We start from the raw sequence: 18,908 nt of genomic DNA, 5'->3' as shown, positions 1-18,908 counted from the left end.
TCAAAAGTGCCTATAATCGTTCACAGTCTCAATACAGCTTAAAAGTCCAAAGTTCAAATTCTCTTCTGAGACTCAAAGAAATCTCTTAACTGTAACCCCTTATAAATTATAAAAGCAAATGTGGGACTTCCAACAGACAAGTACATGGAATAGACATTTACCATTCAAAAGGGAGGAATCAAGGCATAGTGAGAAAATAATGGAACACCGAAACCCAACAGGAAAAACTCTAAATCCTTTGTCTCTGTCTGATGTCAAGGATCTTAGATGGCTCTGCTTTTCCAGTTTTACAGACTGAAGCATATATAAGCCTGTGAGGGCCATTCTGTTTTAAGCCGCCACAGACAGCTTCAGGAAACACGTCCAGAGTCACTGAACATACCCTAGCCCCGGGTTATGTCTTTAAAGTCTGCTTTTACACATTTCTTAGTATGTTACACTCGTGTCACTGTATTTCCTCAGGGAGGAAGTCATTTGGTTAATCCCTGGTTTTCTGTTTGTGAAGTGAAGATAGCACCTTCCTTCCAGAACTGTCAAGGACAATTTACCAGTGACAGAGTGAGTTATATCTGTGCAGAAGGTTTGGCATATACTTTTAATTTCCACAGTTTGTCAATAGTGTGATTTATATGAGTGAATACGGAGTTTGAAATTTGGGCTTTAAATTCTAGGCAAATATTGACCACCTTTTTCTATGGAATATATAAATTAATGCGGCTGAGTTCAAACAGGCAACAAAATGGAATGGAGTGGTCATGTTCAAACGATGTTAGTTGGACATAGTTTTCGTCATTTGCATGTGAGATATGTATACAGGGCTGGCCAGAGCAATCGACTCTGTTCTTCCTCAGACTATACATCTGCTGAGCTGCTCTGCTGACCTGGGTTTGGGTTTCTTTTGTAGTTTCCTAACAAGATCGTGGCTCAGGTAGCCTGTGATGTTCTTCAGTTGCTGGTTTCCTACTGGGAAAAGCTTCAGATGTTTGAAACTGCTCTCCCACGAAAAATGGCAGAAGTAAGTCTTTTATCTATACTGCTGAAGCATCTGCATTTCCTTCTTACTAATGTATTTGATATCTAATTAACTGTAGATCCTCGAGTAATTGTTAGAGAAGCAACTATTAAACTGCCGTGTGAGCCCCGTTTTCAGGCTGTGTTGGCTGGCCCCTCTTCGCTTCCATTCTAGACACTGTGCAAAGAAGCCCGCAGTGTTCCAGCCAGAGGCTGGTGCTTGGAGGGTTTGAAAGGCAGACACAACCACAACAAAGAGACCTTTTGTAGGGTGGGCTTTATTCATTGAGAATAATGTGGATGGTGCCAACAAGGAGTAGGCAGCTGGTTTAATGCCTTCCTTGCAGGGAGGGGGCCTGGCTGTTGTGTAAAGCAGGAGTTGTTCCCAGACTAAAGCCCTGGGCCATGCTTGCTGCTGCGGCATGGTTACTTGGCAGTAATGAGATCAGTGCAGTACTAACCTCTGAGGGGAGGTGGCAGGAAGAACGGGAAGTCTCATCTCTACCACAGTTCCTTGGAAGTCAGCTCCAGCCAAGGCGTCTTCGCTCAGAGCCGAGTAACAACTAACTCACACACTCGTGCCTGGCTGTTTCTATAAGTACTTCTTTAGGCAAGACCTACTCTTTGTCCATCCCTTGGAGACTCTGAGGAAATCTGACTTGTCCCCATGAAGGATTGCAAGAAGAGAGAAGAAGTGATGCAGATTCATTTCCTCCCACCTCTAGACAGACCTCACTGGTTGACATCACTTTGTTCCCTCAGAATCTCGTCAAGAGTCACAGGTGGTTTTTGACCTTCAGTGATCCGGAGGGAAATAGACCTTCTACTCTGCTGCAGAATGGGACGTTGGGTTTAGCGTCACCCTGTCATTACTCAGATAGGACACGTGTAGGAATGACCGGCACGCTGTGAGGCCTGAGCAGGAGGTGGAGCTCCATGCTGCCTTATGAGATGGCACATGGGAACCTTTTCACAATTATTTTTAAAACCTTTTTTTATCTCACTAGAAATATGGGGCTAATAGTTTCACTAGAAACTACGTGACTATAGAGAGAACTCTCCTTGCCTTGCAGTCTCAGTCCCCCATTAAAGAAGACCATTACATGATTATAATTTTCAAATCTCTTATAACTGGCCCTCAGTGTTATATCACCACCCAGCAAGTAGGCATCAAGCTGTGGAGTTGCAAGGCTATCTAGGGATTCTTAGCATATGGCTTCCAAACTGTAACTATGTAAACTATATAAAATATAACTATAACAACTGTATATAAAAACTATAATAAATTGCTTGACTGTGTTTTATCTTTCATGCAGATCCTTGTGGCCACAATTGCTTTCCTTTTACCAAGTGCAGAGTACTCTTCAGTGGAAACAGATAAAAAGGTAAGTGACAGGTTTGGTAGCTTTCAGTATAAGACAGGATGGGAACAACTATTACAAATGATGGTGTCATTTATAGCATCCTTATATGTTGGCTTTAACATTCTTTCCTATGAAACCATTGTGCTTACTAACTTACCCTGTACTTGTGTGTCCATTAAATATTGAGTATACACAGGGACAATTCTGTTTATTTTCGCATGCAGTGGGTCCTAAAGCCCATAATGTAAGCTCTGAATATGTTTCTTCTTCCAGTTTATTGTGTCCTTGCTCCTTTGTCTCTTGGACTGGTGCATGGCACTGCCTGTGAGTGCCCTCCTCCACCCTGTGTCTACGGCAGTCATAGAGGAATTGCACCCATCCCGGGCTCCCTTGCTGGATTATATCTACAGGGTGAGTCCCTCTAAGCCTTGGGCACAGACTATAGACCTACAGATTAAAATACTGAAATGTTGTACATTTCCTACATATATGTATTTGTACCTTCTGAAAATGAGCTATGGAAAGTAATGCATTTGGAAAGAAGTGAATAATTAATGAGTAAGCAGAACAGATACGGTTGTAGAAAATCAGTGCTTGCCAAGGTGAAGAGGCATGCACTTCACATGACTGTCATGTTTAAACAACTACCGTTGGGTCAGAACACCCCTAATCTTCATGACGCGTTTTCTGTGTCTACTTTGTTTCTAAGTGGACTGTTTATTTTATACCTCCTAGAATATACGGTCTGCAGCATCAGCTTCACACAGATCTGTTCATCGGAGTATGAAAAAACCCATAATGCCTTTAGTAATCTCTTTGCCTTAAATAAACCTCGAGAGGCAGTGTGTAGTGTTCGTTTGTAATCCCAGTGCTTGGGAACGTGGGGGCAAAGGACTGCCTTGAGTCCAGGGCAGCCTAGGCTATATCATAAACCCTGCCTCAAAACCAGAACCAAAACAAAAGTAAAAGAACACAAAGGAAAAAAGTCCTTAGGATATGAGTTAAGAAGTCTCACTTTGTGAGTAGTAAGAGACTTTAAAATCTGTATTCAATTTACTTTCAAAGTTGTATTAAATTATTCCTTATAATTCATGGGCTCATGTGTTGTACTGATTTAAACACAGGTTGTGGTCACCCTGCCCTCTACCATGAGGGCTTTCCCATAGCCTTCCTTGCTTCTCCTGGACTGGCACCTTCTACCTTGCAGCCTTTGGAGGATGAAAACCTGAGGTGTATACAGACAGAAATAGGCACCTTTCACTTGTGTTTTGGTTTGCCCTGAGGATATAGGTATTGTTTCTGACTTGCTAGTAGCAAAAAATTATTTAAGAATAGAAGGAAACCCATAATTTGGACATGGTCCTAGGAAGGAGCCCTCTCTCCCTAGCACTGGGGAGCCGGACAGTTTGTCGATCTCAGGAAATACTGGCATACAGAGTGCCGTTCCTATCTGTCCTCCTCAGGTTCTGCACTGCTGTGTCTGTGGCTCAAGCACATACACCCAGCAAAGTCACTATACTTTGACCTTGGCTGACCTGTCATCCACGGATTATGACCCCTTCCTACCTCTGGCAAACGTGAGGAACTCCGAGCCTGTCCAGTACCATTCATCAGCAGACCTGGGGAACCTGCTGACTGTGGAAGAGGGTGGGTATGACTACAGATATACAATCTTATGTGCAGGAAAAGGTTAGATTGTAGTCTTGTCCGTGCTTGTGTTTTGGGTTTGTTTTGAATCCATTGTTGAAGTTGAAGTCCCAGTTTACAGGGTCTCTTATAGCAAACTGCCTTTTCTGGTTCTTCCTTTTTTTTTTTTTTTTCTGTTTTTTTCTTCCCTTTTTTTCCCCTCTTAAATTTTGCACATGGTTTTATGTTACTGAAAACCTGTTTGTTTCATACCCATGGAATGCACTAAAAGGCTCATTTTCTATCCCTAAGAAGCTTTCCAGCTAGTGGGGCAGATAGGACATTGTTGGGCTGGTAGCCTCTTCAGGACTTCCCATAGAGAAGAACTGAAACTGGACTCAGCAGGGTGAGTAGGTTTGAAGGAGCTCATAGAGTAACTCCTATGAGGCGAGGAACTCCTCATGCAGAAAGTTGATTAGCAACCCAACCCTGAGACAGACCTCTCTCCTGTGCCTCTTGTAGAGAGGAAAGAGTCTTAACAGGCCGTGACCAGGTGAGAGTGCAGGATGTACACTGTGCCCTAAAGTAGGTTCACCCCTGTTTTAATGACTTACTTATTAGGCCATTACCTGTTCCCAACATAATCACTACTTTTAAATAAGGTTACAAGCAAGATACACAGTCAAGCCATCTGTGAGCACATGTGTCCAGATTGTGCATTGTTAATAACTAACTACTTAGAACAGAGGGAAGGGAAGGAGTTTCAGGAAGTGAGAGGCAAAGGATAGGCAGACATTCTAGCTTTGCATTTCCTCTAGGAGTCTAGAGAGGAAACTGTACTTGGAATGTTTTCTTGTTCAGTCGTTTGTGAAACCCTCAGCTAGCTTTGTCACTGGTAGCATGCAGATCATCTCTGGTTCCCAGGGAGCGTTGGAAGCAGACTCAGCTGAAATGTGCAGGAGGAGGTCAGTGGCTTACAGATGTTTCAGTACCAGGCCCATTTGGGATTATATTAGAATTGTCGTCATGGCTTGGTTAACAGCTTGATTCAAAGGGCTCCGGGTCATTTTCCCATTGTAGAATTCAAACATTCACAAAACAGAAACCAAGGCACAACCTCTATAAGCAAAAGTAGAGGGGGGGTGGGGATTTAGCTCAGTGGTAGAGCGCTTGCCTAGCAAACACAAGGCCCTGGGTTCGGTCCCCAGCTCTGAAAAAAAGAAAGAAAAAAAAAAAAGGTAGAGGGAAGTTACTTTTACCCTTTGATATTTTCTGCCCTGGCCCTTTGTCAGTTTGTACCTTTGTCATTAGTTTTGTGCCTACCTTGCTGTCATGACGACGGACAGCATGTTTCCCATTCTGAGCTGTGAACTCCTGGCTCCTTTTCTGTGGGTTTCTTGGTGGTAACATTTCTCCAGTGCAGCATTATCTTTCTTAGTTGTATAGAAATTTTATATATTTTGCTTAGATTGTTGGGAAAAGTTTAAATTTAGAATAGATGTAACCGACCTCTTGTTTTTGTTTTTAAAGAATCTTCTTGTATGACATTTTATTTTCTATCACTGGATATAGATTTCATGTACATTGAAAAAAATTGATAAAAAAATCTGAGAAAATTCAAGATGATCTTGTTCTCCTCACTTATTACTCAGAATTTCCCAAGTTTCAGAGGTTTTGCTTCTTTCCAGGATTTTTATGTAGCATAAAACATGTTATAAGTAAGCCAGTTGGATAATGTCTAAAACTAGAAGTATTTAGCATAAAGTCATATATTTACACTGATTTATGTGCTAATTAATATTTGATTTTTCATAGTGTGAGTTGAAAAGCTATTACTTCCTAAAACTCTCAGGTCAAATTATAAACATTAATTTAATATGTAGCCCTTTTCTCATAACAGTTTTAAAGTTTTATTTTCACTTATTAAACTGACTTTTAGAAATTTTGCCAATTGAAGTTTCCTCAACTACTCTCAGCTTGAAGTATTATTTATTTCTTTTTTTTTTTTTTATTAACTTGAGTATTTCTTATATACATTTCGAGTGTTATTCCCTTTCCCGGTTTCCGGGCAAACATCCCCTCCCCCCTCCCATTCCCTATGGGTGTTCCCCTTCAACCCTCCCCCCATTGCCGCCCTCCCCCCAACAGTCTGGTTCACTGGGGGTTCAGTCTTAGCAGGACCCAGGGCTTCCCCTTCCACTGGTGCTCTTACTAGGATATTCATTGTTATCTATGAGGTCAGAGTCCAGGGTCAGTCCATGTATAGTCTTTAGGTAGTGGCTTAGTCCCTGGAAGCTCTGGTTGCTTGGCATTGTTGTACATATGGGGTCTCGAGCCCCTTCCAGCTCTTCCAGTTCTTTCTCTGATTTCTTCAACGGGGGTCCTATTCTCAGTTCAGTGGTTTGCTGCTGGCATTCGCCTCTGTATTTGCTGTATTCTGGCTGTGTCTCTCAGGAGCGATCTACATCCGGCTCCTGTCGGTCTGCACTTCTTTGCTTCATCCATCTTGTCTAATTGGGTTGCTGTATATGTATGGGCCACATGTGGGGCAGTCTCTGAATGGGTGTTCCTTCAGTCTCTGTTTTAATCTTTGCCTCTCTCTTCCCTGCCAAGGGTATTCTTGTTCCCCTTTTAAAGAAGGAGTGAAGCATTCACATTTTGATCATCCGTCTTGAGTTTCATTTGTTCTAGGCATCTAGGGTAATTCAAGCATTTGGGCTAATAGCCACTTATCAATGAGTGCATACCATGTATGTCTTTCTGTGATTGGGTTAGCTCACTCAGGATGATATTTTCCAGTTCCAACCATTTGCCTACGAATTTCATAAACTCGTTGTTTTTGATAGCTGAGTAATATTCCATTGTGTAGATGTACCACATTTTCTGTATCCATTCCTCTGTTGAAGGGCATCTGGGTTCTTTCCAGCTTCTGGCTATAATAAGTAAGGCTGCGATGAACATGGTGGAGCACATGTCTTTTTTATATGTTGGGGCATCTTGTGGGTATATGCCCAAGAGAGGTATAGCTGGATCCTCAGGCAGTTCAATGTCCAATTTTCTGAGGAACCTCCAGACTGATTTCCAGAATGGTTGTACCAGTCTGCAATCCCACCAACAGTGGAGGAATGTTCCTCTTTCTCTGCATCCTCGCCAGCATCTGCCATCACCTGAGTTTTTGATCTTAGCCATTCTCACTGGTGTGAGGTGAAATCTCAGGGTTGTTTTGATTTGCATTTCCCTTATGACTAAAGATGTTGAACATTTCTTTAGGTGTTTCTCAGCCATTCGGCATTCCTCAGCTGTGAATTCTTTGTTTAGCTCTGAACCCCATTTTTTAATAGGGTTATTTGTCTCCCTGCAGTCTAACTTCTTGAGTTCTTTGTATATTTTGGATATAAGGCCTCTATCTGTTGTAGGATTGGTAAAGATCTTTTCCCAATCTGTTGGTTGCCGTTTTGTCCTAACCACAGTGTCCTTTGCCTTACAGAAGCTTTGCAGTTTTATGAGATCCCATTTGTCGATTCTTGATCTTAGAGCATAAGCCATTGGTGTTTTGTTCAGGAAATTTTTTCCAGTGCCCATGTGTTCCAGATGCTTCCCTAGTTTTTCTTCTATTAGTTTGAGTGTGTCTGGTTTGATGTGGAGGTCCTTGATCCACTTGGACTTAAGCTTTGTACAGGGTCATAAGCATGGATCGATCTGCATTCTTCTACATGTTGACCTCCAGTTGAACCAGCACCATTTGCTGAAAATGCTATCTTTTTTCCATTGGATGGTTTTGGCTCCTTTGTCAAAAATCAAGTGACCATAGGTGTGTGGGTTCATTTTTGGGTCTTCAATTCTATTCCATTGGTCTATCTGTCTGTCTCTGTACCAATACCAGGCAGTTTTTATCACTATTGCTCTGTAATACTGCTTGAGTTCAGGGATAGTGATTCCCCCTGAAGTCCTTTTATTGTTGAGGATAGTTTTAGCTATCCTGGGTTTTTTGTTATTCCAGATGAATTTGCAAATTGTTCTATCTAACTCTTTGAAGAATTGGATTGATATTTTGATGGGGATTGCATTGAATCTGTAGATCGCTTTTGGTAAAATGGCCATTTTTCCTATATTAATCCTGCCAATCCATGAGCATGGGAGATCTTTCCATCTTCTGAGGTCTTCTTCAATTTCTTTCTTCAGTGTCTTGAAGTTCTTATTGTACGGATCTTTTACTTGCTTGGTTAAAGTCACACCGAGGTACTTTATATTATTTGGGTCTATTATGAAGGGTGTCGTTTCCCTAATTTCTTTCTCGGCTTGTTTCTCTTTTGTATAGAGGAAGGCAACTGATTTATTTGAGTTAATTTTATACCCAGCCACTTTGCTGAAGTTGTTTATCAGCTTTAGTAGTTCTCTGGTGGAACTTTTGGGATCACTTAAATAAACTATCATATCATCTGCAAATAGTGATATTTTGACTTCTTCTTTTCCGATCTGTATCCCCTTGACCTCCTTTTGTTGTCTGATTGCTCTGGCTAGAACGTCAAGAACTATATTGAATAAGTAGGGAGAGAGTGGGCAGCCTTGTCTAGTCCCTGATTTTAGTGGGATTGCTTCAAGTTTCTCTCCATTTAGTTTAATGTTAGCAACTGGTTTGCTGTATATGGCTTTTACTATGTTCAGGTATGGGCCTTGAATTCCTATTCTTTCCAGGACTTTTATCATGAAGGGGTGTTGAATTTTGTCAAATGCTTTCTCAGCAACTAATGAAATGATCATGTGGTTTTGTTCTTTCAGTTTGTTTATATAATGGATCACGTTGATGGTTTTCCATATATTAAACCATCCCTGCATGCCTGGGATGAAGCCTACTTGATCATGGTGGATGATTGTTTTGATGTGCTCTTGGATTCGGTTTGCCAGAATTTTGTTGAGTATTTTTGCGTCGATATTCATAAGGGAAATTGGTCTGAAGTTCTCTTTCTCTGTTGGGTCTTTGTGTGCTTTAGGTATAAGAGTAATTGTGGCTTCATAGAAGGAATTCGGTAGGGCTCCATCTGTTTCAATTTTGTGGAATAATTTGGATAATATTGGTACGAGGTCTTCTATGAAGGTCTGATAGAATTCTGCACTAAACCCGCCTGGACCTGGGCTCTTTTCGGTTGGGAGACCTTTAATGACTGCTTCTATTTCCTTAGGAGTTATTGGGTTCTTTAACTGGTTTATCTGTTCCTGATTTAACTTCGGTACCTGGTATCTGTCTAGGAAATTGTCCATTTCCTGTAGATTTTCAAGTTTTGTTGAATATAGGCTTTTATAGTAAGATCTGATGATTTTTTGAATTTCCTCTGAATCTGTAGTTATGTCTCCCTTTTCATTTCTGGTTTTGTTAATTTGGACACACTCTCTGTGTCCTCTCGTTAGTCTGGCTAAGGGTTTATCTATCTTGTTGATTTTCTCAAAGAACCAACTTTTGCTTCTGTTGATTCTTTCTATGGTCCTTTTTGTTTCTACTTGGTTGATTTCAGCTCGGAGTTTGATTATTTCCTGCCTTCTACTCCTCTTGGGTGTATTTGCTTCTTTTTGTTCTAGAGCTTTTAGGTGTGCTGTCAAGCTGCTGACATATGCTCTTTCCTGTTTCTTTCTGCAGGCACTCAGCGCTATGAGTTTTCCTCTTAGCACAGCTTTCATTGTGTCCCATAAGTTTGGGTATGTTGTACCTTCATTTTCATTAAATTCTAAAAAGTTTTTAATTTCTTTCTTTATTTCTTCCTTGACCAGGTTATCATTGAGTAGAGCATTGTTCAATTTCCACGTATATGTGGGCATTCTTCCCTTATTGTTATTGAAGACCAGTTTTAGGCCGTGGTGGTCCGATAGCACGCATGGGATTATTTCTATCTTTCTGTACCTGTTGAGGCCCGTTTTTTTTTTGACCAATTATATGGTCAGTTTTGGAGAAAGTACCATGAGGAGCTGAGAAGAAAGTATATCCTTTTGCTTTGGGATAGAATGTTCTATAAATATCCGTTAAGTCCATTTGGCTCATGACTTCTCTTAGTCTGTCTACGTCTCTGTTTAATTTCTGTTTCCATGATCTGTCCATTGATGAGAGTGGGGTGTTGAAATCTCCCACTCTTATTGTGTGAGGTGCAATGTGTGTTTTGAGCTTTAGTAAGGTTTCTTTTACGTATGTAGGTGCCCTTGTATTTGGGGCATAGATATTTAGGATTGAGAGTTCATCTTGGTGGATTTTTCCTTTGATGAATATGAAGTGTCCTTCCTTATCTCTTTTGATGACTTTTAGTTGAAAATTGATTTTATTTGATATTAGAATGGCTACTCCAGCTTGCTTCTTCCAACCATTTGCTTGGAAAGTTGTTTTCCAGCCTTTCACTCTGAGGTAGTGTCTGTCTTTGTCTCTGAGGTGTGTTTCCTGTAGGCAGCAGAATTTAGGGTCCTCATTGCGTATCCAGTTTGTTAATCTATGTCTTTTTATTGGGGAGTTGAGGCCATTGATGTTGAGAGATATTAAGGAATAGTGATTATTGCTTCCTGTTATATTCATATTTGGAAGTGAGGTTATGTTTGTGTGCTTTCATTCTCTTTGTTTTGTTGCCAAGACGATTAGTTTCTTGCTTCTTCTAGGGTATAGCTTGCCTCCTTATGTTGGGCTTTGCCATTTATTATCCTTTGTAGTGCTGGATTTGTAGAAAGATATTGTGTAAATTTGGTTTTGTCATGGAATATCTTGGTTTCTCCATCTATGTTAATTGAGAGTTTTGCAGGATACAGTAACCTGGGCTGGCATTTGTGTTCTCTTAGGGTCTGTATGACATCAGTCCAGCATCTTCTGGCCTTCATAGTTTCTGGCGAAAAGTCTGGTGTGATTCTGATAGGTCTGCCTTTATATGTTACTTGACCTTTTTCCCTTACTGCTTTTAATATTCTTTCTTTATTTTGTGCGTTTGGTGTTTTGACTATTATGTGACGGGAGGTGATTCTTTTCTGGTCTAATCTATTTGGAGTTCTGTAGGCTTCTTGTATGCCTATGGGTATCTCTTTTTTTAGGTTAGAGAAGTTTTCTTCTATGATTTTGTTGAAGTTATTTACTGGTCCTTTGAGCTGGGAGTCTTCACTCTCTTCTATACCTATTATCCTTAGGTTTGATCTTCTCATTGAGTCCTGGATTTCCTGTATGTTTTGGACCAGTAGCTTTTTCCGCTTTACATTATCTTTGACAGTTGAGTCAGTGATTTCTATGGAATCTTCTGCTCCTGAGATTCTCTCTTCCATCTCTTGTATTCTGTTGGTGAAGCTCATATCTATAGCTCCTTGTCTCTTCTTTTGGTTTTCTACATCCAGGGTTGTTTCCATGTGTTCTTTCTTGATTGCTTCTATTTCCATTTTTAATTCCTTCAACTGTTTGATTGTGTTTTCCTGGAATTCTTTCAGGGATTTTTGCGATTCCTCTCTGTAGGCTTCTACTTGTTTATTAATGTTTTCCTGTGTTTCTCTAAGGGAGTTCTTCACGTCTTTCTTGAAGTCCTCCAGCATCATGATCAAATATGATTTTGAAACTAGATCTTGCTTTTCTGGTGTGTTTGGATATTCCATATTTGTTTTGGTGGGAGAGTTGGGCTCCGATGATGCCATGTAGTCTTGGTTTCTGTTGCTTGGGTTCCTGCGCTTGCCTCTCGCCATCAGATTATCTCTAGTGTTACTTTGTTCTGCTATTTCTGACAGTGGCTAGACTGTCCTATAAGCCTGTGTGTCAGGAGTGCTGTAGACCTGTTTTCCTGTTTTCTTTCAGCCAGTTATGGGGACAGAGTGTTCTGCTTTCGGGCGTGTAGTTTTTCCTCTCTACAGGTCTTCAGCTGTTCCTGTGGGCCTGTGTCTTGAGTTCACCAGGCAGGTGTCTTGCAGCAGAAAAGTTGGTCTTACCTGTGGTCCCGAGGCTCAAATTCGCTCGCAGGGTGCTGCCCACGAGCTCTCTGCGGCGGCAGCAACCGGGAAGATCTGCGCCGCCCTTTCCGGGAGCTTCCGTGCACCAGGGTTCCAGATGGCTTTTGGTGTTTTCCTCTGGCGTCGGAGATGTGTGTGCAGAGTGCAGTCTCTTCTGGTTTCCCAGGCGTGTGCCTCTCTGAAGGTTTAGCTCTCCCTCCCACAGGATTTGGGTGCAGAGAACTGTTTATCTGGTCTCTTGAAGTATTATTTCAATTTCTAGTTTTAGTGTCCATTTCACCTCATTTTATAAAGCCCTGGGACTCATAATGTTGTCAAAGTCTTTGTATACATTTAAGCTAAAATTTTTAAATCTGTTGCTCCCGATTACTAAATCATGAAATATAAATTCAGTTAAGTTCTTCTAAGTGTCTCCATGGTTTATTAAAATTCATCATGAATTTTCTTAAATATTTTATTTGTTCCAATAACAAAACATAAACTGTCACAATGATTGTTAAATATATTGTTTGCAATCTTTTAAAATAACATCAAGGTTTATTAATATCCTTATGAGGTTTACTTGCAACCAACAGAGTAGGATCTCTGGCCCACTTTCTGATCTCCACTTCCCCTCCAACTCGGTGTTTTACTCAAATCTGAGCCCCTGAATTTTTATCTGTCTAACCTGGAAATGCTTCCCTTTGGCTTATGTCTATAGACTTTTAAAGTCCCTTTCAGAATGACGTCTTCATGTAAGTTGGTCCTTTACCAGTCTGCAGTCTGTTTTAACTATGTTTTTATATTCAAATAGAATTAGGGTCAAAAAGAAAAGAGATTTTAAAAAATCAATCCCACAGTTAAAAACATTCAGCTGGGTATGATGGCACACACCTTTAGCCCTGACAGAGGCAGGGACAGATGGATCTCTGTGCATTCCAGGCCAACCTAATCTGCATAGTGAGTTCCAGGCCAGCCAGTGGTACACAGTGACACCTTGTCTCATAAAACAAAACAAAAATAACTATCAAACTTTCAAACTAATGACTGAAATTTCGTGGTCCCCTCATGGCTTTTTCTTTCTGTTTACAGAGAAGAAGAGAAGAAGTGTGGAACTGATCCCCCTCACTGCACGCATGGTGATGGCCCACCTAGTGAACCACCTTGGCCATTATCCACTGAGTGGGGGTCCTGCCGTGCTGCACAGCCTGGTTAGTGAGAACCATGACAATGCCCATGTGGAAGGAACTGAGCTGTCCTCAGAGGTGTTCAGGAGCCCAAACCTGCAGCTCTTCGTCTTTAATGATAGCACCCTCATCTCCTACCTTCAAACACCAGCAGAAGGACCAGCTGGAGGAACTTCAGGGGGTTCCCTCTCAGACGTGAGAGTCATTGTGAGGGATATCTCAGGGAAGTACTCTTGGGATGGCAAGGTTTTATATGGACCTCTGGAAGGCCGCCTGGCTCCCAGTGGAAGGAATCCCTCATTTCAGATTTCTGGCTGGCACCATCACACATGTGGACCACAGAGCAATTTGTTTCACGGTGAGGAGGGAGATGATGTGCTTGACAAATTACTTGAAAACATTGGCCATACAAGCCCTGAATGCCTTTTACCATCACAACTAAATCTAAATGAGCCTTCCCCAACCCCGAGTGCAATGAACTGTGACCAAGAAAAGGAAATCATCGAGGTCATCCTGCGCCAGAGCACACAGGAGGATGAGTATGTGCAGAGGTGTCACTCTAATTCTGCAGTAAAGGTCACGAGCCAAGGGCAGCCCTCGCCAGTGGAGCCCCGGGGACCCTTCTATTTCTGCAGGCTGTTGCTTGATGACTTGGGAATGAATTCCTGGGACAGAAGGTAACTGAGCTCTGAATGTTTTATCATTATTTTTATATGAGGGATATTCTTTTTATTATTATTATTAACTTGAAGTAAAAGAAATAGAGGTTTTTCTGGATTTCAATACTTACAGGTTATTTTTAGCTACTGGATTAAAGGTAGAGAAAACTAAGTGTGTGTTACTAGTGCACAGCTTGGGTTACAAACACCTGTCAGACCTTTGAAAGCATATGAACTGTCCTTTCTTCTTCTTGCCTCCCTGGCCATACTATTTCTGTTTTCATACAAGATACAAGCGGACTGCAAAGGTAAGTAAACCACTGTCTAGCCACAGGATTGATGAGGGATGCGAACTTGATGCGCCTCAGACAAAGGCACAGGGGGCCAAGAAGAGCAGTTTTATCTGTCCAGTGGGTAGTGTGTACATTGGAGGACACCTCAGGGAAGAGGATAGGATTGACCAGGACCTGATGGTGAGCTTTAAAGAGCTTTAAAGAGAGAGTGGGAAGGAATTCACAGAGCCGGTATCGAGCACTTGCACACAAGGAACATACTCACTGACTAAAGAGCTTTCCACTGTCACTAGATGCCAGGGAGGAGGGGGTCATTTTATCTCTGTATACTCAAGGAAAATTGGGCTGTTTTGAAAACTTCTGAATTAGTAACTTTTCTTTTGCTATGATAGAATACTATGAAAAGGCAACTATTAGACAAATGAGTTTATTTTGGACATATGGTTCCAGATGTTTAGGATTCATAATGGCAGGTGACAGAAATGACAGCTGGACCACAGCTGAGAACTCCTATCTCCAACTGGTAACAGGAAGCAAAGAGAATGCACTGGAAGTGGCACATGGCTTCTGAAACCTCAAAGCCTATCCCCAGTGACAAACTCTCTCCAATCAGGTCACATTTCCTAAATTTACTCAAACAGGACCACCAAGTGGGGAGAAGATTCAAATGTCCAAGAATATGGGGGACATCTCATTCAAACTTCTACAAGATCTACCACAGCTCTTCAGCGAAGGAGATTGCAGATAGATGATGGCTATCTTAGCGTTACTGTACTATGAAGAGACATCATGACTGTGGAAACTCTTACAAAGGAAAATATGTAGTTGGGGCTCACTTACAGTTCAAGGTTTAGTCTGTTGTAATCATGGTGGGAAACATGGCAACATATAGTCAGACATGGAGCTAGAGAGGTAGCTGAGAATTCTACATCTGGATTCTCATGCAGCAGAAAGAGACACAAGCTTCAAAAACCCCAAAGCCTACCCCCAGCGACACACGTTATCCAACAAGGCCACACCAACCCCAACAAGGCTACAGCTCCAATTAGTACCAGTCCCTAATGACCAAGAATCCAAATATATAAGCCTATGGGAGCATTCCTTTTCAAACCACCACAATGGCTATGTTTGGTATTGGATTAGAAAATAGCAAAGCTGGTCTGTGGTCACATGATTTCTTCTTGCATACTTTGTTTCCATGCAGAAAGAATTTTCATTTGTTGAAGAAAAATTCAAAATTATTGAGAGAGCTAAAGAATCTGGACTCTCGTCAGTGGTACGTGAAATACCTTTTCTTGTCTAACTTTGTAAACACATGGTATCAAATACAGTTTCAGGAAAAAAGGTACACACAGAGAAACCTAGAGTCTTTCAGTTGCCCAGAATCTGTTGACACTGACCTTGACTGAACCTTTAGTGTTTTGTTTTGTTTTCTTCCATTCTGTTTTGTTGAGACCGGGACTCTTAAGTTGCCCAGACTGACCTTCAGCATACTCTGTAGCCCAGGTAGGCCTTAAACATGTAATTCTCCTGCCTTAACCCCCAAGTAGCTGGGATCACAGGCTTTCTTTAATCTAAAAGTTAAAGAAAAAATTCCCACGTTTTGTTATGTTTTAACTTCATGGCCTCTTTTTATTAATAGTATACACACCATTGTATATATGCATAAAAAGATACTGTTATTAAGTTCTCTAAAGATGTGTGCGTACATACACATGCATGCATAAGCCTTTGAGTCTTTAGTGTTGTTCGTATGTTTGTGTGTTGAGGGCTATGGACTTGGGAGTGATTTTTATGGTGGTTGCACCGTATATTCCCACTGGCAATGAGTAAAGCACTCCTAACTCCCATGTCCTACGCTGCTTTTATTCGATGATAGCCACTCTGAGATAAGACAGAATCTTAGGCCAATTTAGTTGGCATTTCTCTGGTGGCTAAAGATATTGGACACTTAAAATTATTTGTAGGCCACTTGCATTTCTTCTTTGAAGAACTATTCTGTTCCCTAAACTATTTGATGATTTGGGGTTTGGTGTTCACCTTTGCAGTTCTTTTCGTGCCCTGCATATCAGGCCCTGTCTAACATTTGTTGTCATAGATTTTTATTTTCCTCATTCTATGGTGACTTTTTTTTCTCTTGCTGTGCAGAAGCTAATTTTAATTTTAAATAATATCATGGCTAGTTCTTGGAATTATTTCGTCTGCTCTTAGGAAATTGCTGTCTACTCTTTTGTCTTGAAGTAATTTCCCTGTTTTACTCTGGCAGCTTCAAGCTAAAATATAGATTGTTTTGTTTGTTTTTAGTTTGAGACAGGGTTTCTCTGTGTAGCCCTGGCTATCCTGGAACTCAATCTGTAGACCAGGCTGGCCTCAAGCTCAGATATCCAGCTGCCTTTCCAAGTGCTGGGATTAAAGTTATGTGTCACCATGCCCAACTGTAAAATGTATGTCTTTAGTTCACCTTTAAATAGGGTGAGAAATAGGGATCCATATTAAATGGATTGTTTTTCTGTCTTCTGTAAGTTTGGCATCACTGCCAAAACATCAGTGGTTGCAACTAGGTTTGTTTTGAGTTCTCCTCCATTGGCCTGTGCATTTGTCTATCAGTGCCTCACTGTTTTCTAAGCAAGTGTTTCATTATCGTTTGTGTTCAGATGGCTTTCTTGTGGTTTCATTGTTTATTCTTAAGTAAATGCTTGCCTTAAGTCACTATTATCTGCATATCAGGTTTATAACTATGATATTTTGTTGATGGTTTTAATTCTTGAACCTATGTATGACAGCAACAACTAATCAAATAGTGAAACTACCTGGTATTAAAATAGCGCACACACATGAGTGCATACACACACACACACACACACACACACACACACACACACACACACACACACCTTTTTTTTTTTCTTTTCTTTTTTTCGGAGCTGGGGACTGAACCCAGGGCCTTGCGCTTGCTAGGCAAGCGCTCTACCACTGAGCTAAATCCCCAACCCCATACACACACACACCTTTAAGAGGATTTAATAGAGATATCTTTCTGTCACAGCATCAATGATGCAATCTAGGGGCCTTGATTGGATGTGTTTTTTTTGTTTTTCTGTCGAAGAATTAAAGGACTAGGAAGTCTGAACTGCAACAGGCAGTAGCAGAGAAACATCAAGCACCTCAGACAGAATCAACAGATGTAGAAAGATTTTTATTGGGGGTGAGGAACCATGCACATAGCAGACACACAGAGAAAAATGCTCTCTGCAGAGCAGAGAAGGACTTGGAAGTCAAAAATCTAGTACCTTCTCCAGAGCTGGGGGTTTCAAGCCTCTGAAGAATTTCCCTCCCCTACTTTAGGGTTAGTCAGTTTGAAGACAGAACGACTGATTGGTTCATAGCTGTTGTGTGGCAGGTCCTGATCCAGCCTGGGACTTGTTGAGCCAGCCCAGCAGTAGTGGGACTGCTGACAGGGACAGCTGTCAGGCTTTTCTCTCAAGTCGGGAGGCTGAGGAAGAAGCTGACTGTCTTGGAAATTCACCATCTTTATTCTCTGACTCCCTGTCTGTCTGCCTACCAGAGAGTCTATGTCTGTCTTTCTACCAGGGAGTCTGTCTACCTTCTGGTTTCTCACTAAGGACTCAGCAGATGAAAACACATTAGGCTTCCTTATAGCTATATGTCCTTTTACTCTTTCAAAAGCATGCAGATTTAAGATACATTAATTCATATTGACCATTTTGTGCGAATCAAAATCCTTTAGATTTTTTTCCTACCTTCCCATATATCTTTCTCATCATTCATAGCTTCTTAGAACCACACACATGTCGAAGCATGTACTGTCTTGTATGTTTTCTGGATGTTGGGAATGTTCAAGACTGACTGTTGTCAGCCTGATTCCATCTACAGAAGGTGGTATGAGGGCCTTTCCTCCTAGTAACTCTAGTGTTCTGGAGAGTGATAAGGATTTTAGTATCAAGAAATAAAAGAAAAAATATACAGATTTAAATGATTCAATTGTTGTTGTAATTGAAAGAAACCATACTCAGGGCAGATCCTGCAACTTTGTTGATATTTTAAATGTTTTCATTTCTTGATTCAAGTAAAGCTTAATTTGAATTTGAAAAACATTCAAGAACTGTTTTAGACCCTGGTACTGCCATTCCTCTGTTCAGTCTACCTCCCCTTTCTCTCTCCAGGACAGAGACTGAGCCCTCCGGAAATTCCATAGGGATTTCTGAAGGACTTGGGCACTTGCTTTACTCCCTCTGGTCCTTGGATGTTAAACAATCATTTGAACCCCAAACCCAGCTTTTCTAGCATATGCTGAATTATTCCCTGCTTCTCCAGTGTTAAGCGAATGCACTGGTATCTTGTAATTGTAGCCAATTTGTTGAATGTTAATGCACTTTAGTTACAGGATTCTTAGAACCACACACATGTCGAAGCATGTACTGTCTTGTATGTTTTCTGGATGTTGGGAATGTTCAAGACTGACTGTTGTCAGCCTGATTCCATCTACAGAAGGTGGTATGAGGGCCTTTCCTCCTAGTAACTCTAGTGTTCTGGAGAGTGATAAGGATTTTAGTATCAAGAAATAAAAGAAAAAATATACAGATTTAAATGATTCAATTGTTGTTGTAATTGAAAGAAACCATACTCAGGGCAGATCCTGCAACTTTGTTGATATTTTAAATGTTTTCATTTCTTGATTCAAGTAAAGCTTAATTTGAATTTGAAAAACATTCAAGAACTGTTTTAGACCCTGGTACTGCCATTCCTCTGTTCAGTCTACCTCCCCTTTCTCTCTCCAGGACAGAGACTGGGGTGCTGTTGCAGTAAAATATGGCTTTGGGT

The 18,908-nt window shown here is 41.1% G+C and overlaps 1 protein-coding gene across 13 annotated transcripts in view; it reads left to right on the top strand.

Annotated features, from left to right (window-relative positions):
- Window positions 1-18,908, top strand: part of Ralgapa2 (Ral GTPase activating protein catalytic subunit alpha 2) — a 280,066-nt gene that overhangs the window by 169,076 nt on the left and 92,082 nt on the right. For 8 of the 13 annotated variants that reach the window (XM_063283347.1, XM_017592238.3, XM_063283348.1 and 5 more), the window contains 6 exons: window positions 905-1,015; window positions 2,328-2,396; window positions 2,649-2,786; window positions 3,839-4,022; window positions 13,020-13,791; window positions 15,271-15,342. In XM_063283347.1, coding sequence (XP_063139417.1) covers window positions 905-1,015; window positions 2,328-2,396; window positions 2,649-2,786; window positions 3,839-4,022; window positions 13,020-13,791; window positions 15,271-15,342 — 1,346 coding nt within the window. Of the gene's footprint in view, window positions 1-904; window positions 1,016-2,327; window positions 2,397-2,648; window positions 2,787-3,838; window positions 4,023-13,019; window positions 13,792-15,270; window positions 15,343-18,908 lie in introns of those variants that run through there. The other 5 variants (XR_005502529.2, XR_005502528.2, XM_039106624.2 and 2 more) reach the window with 3 other exon arrangements.

Source organism: Rattus norvegicus, chromosome 3, assembly GCF_036323735.1.
Source record: "Rattus norvegicus strain BN/NHsdMcwi chromosome 3, GRCr8, whole genome shotgun sequence".
Lineage (NCBI taxonomy): Eukaryota > Metazoa > Chordata > Mammalia > Rodentia > Muridae > Rattus > Rattus norvegicus.
Note: the sequence above shows the minus strand (reverse complement) of the source record. Positions and strands in the feature narration are given on the sequence as shown.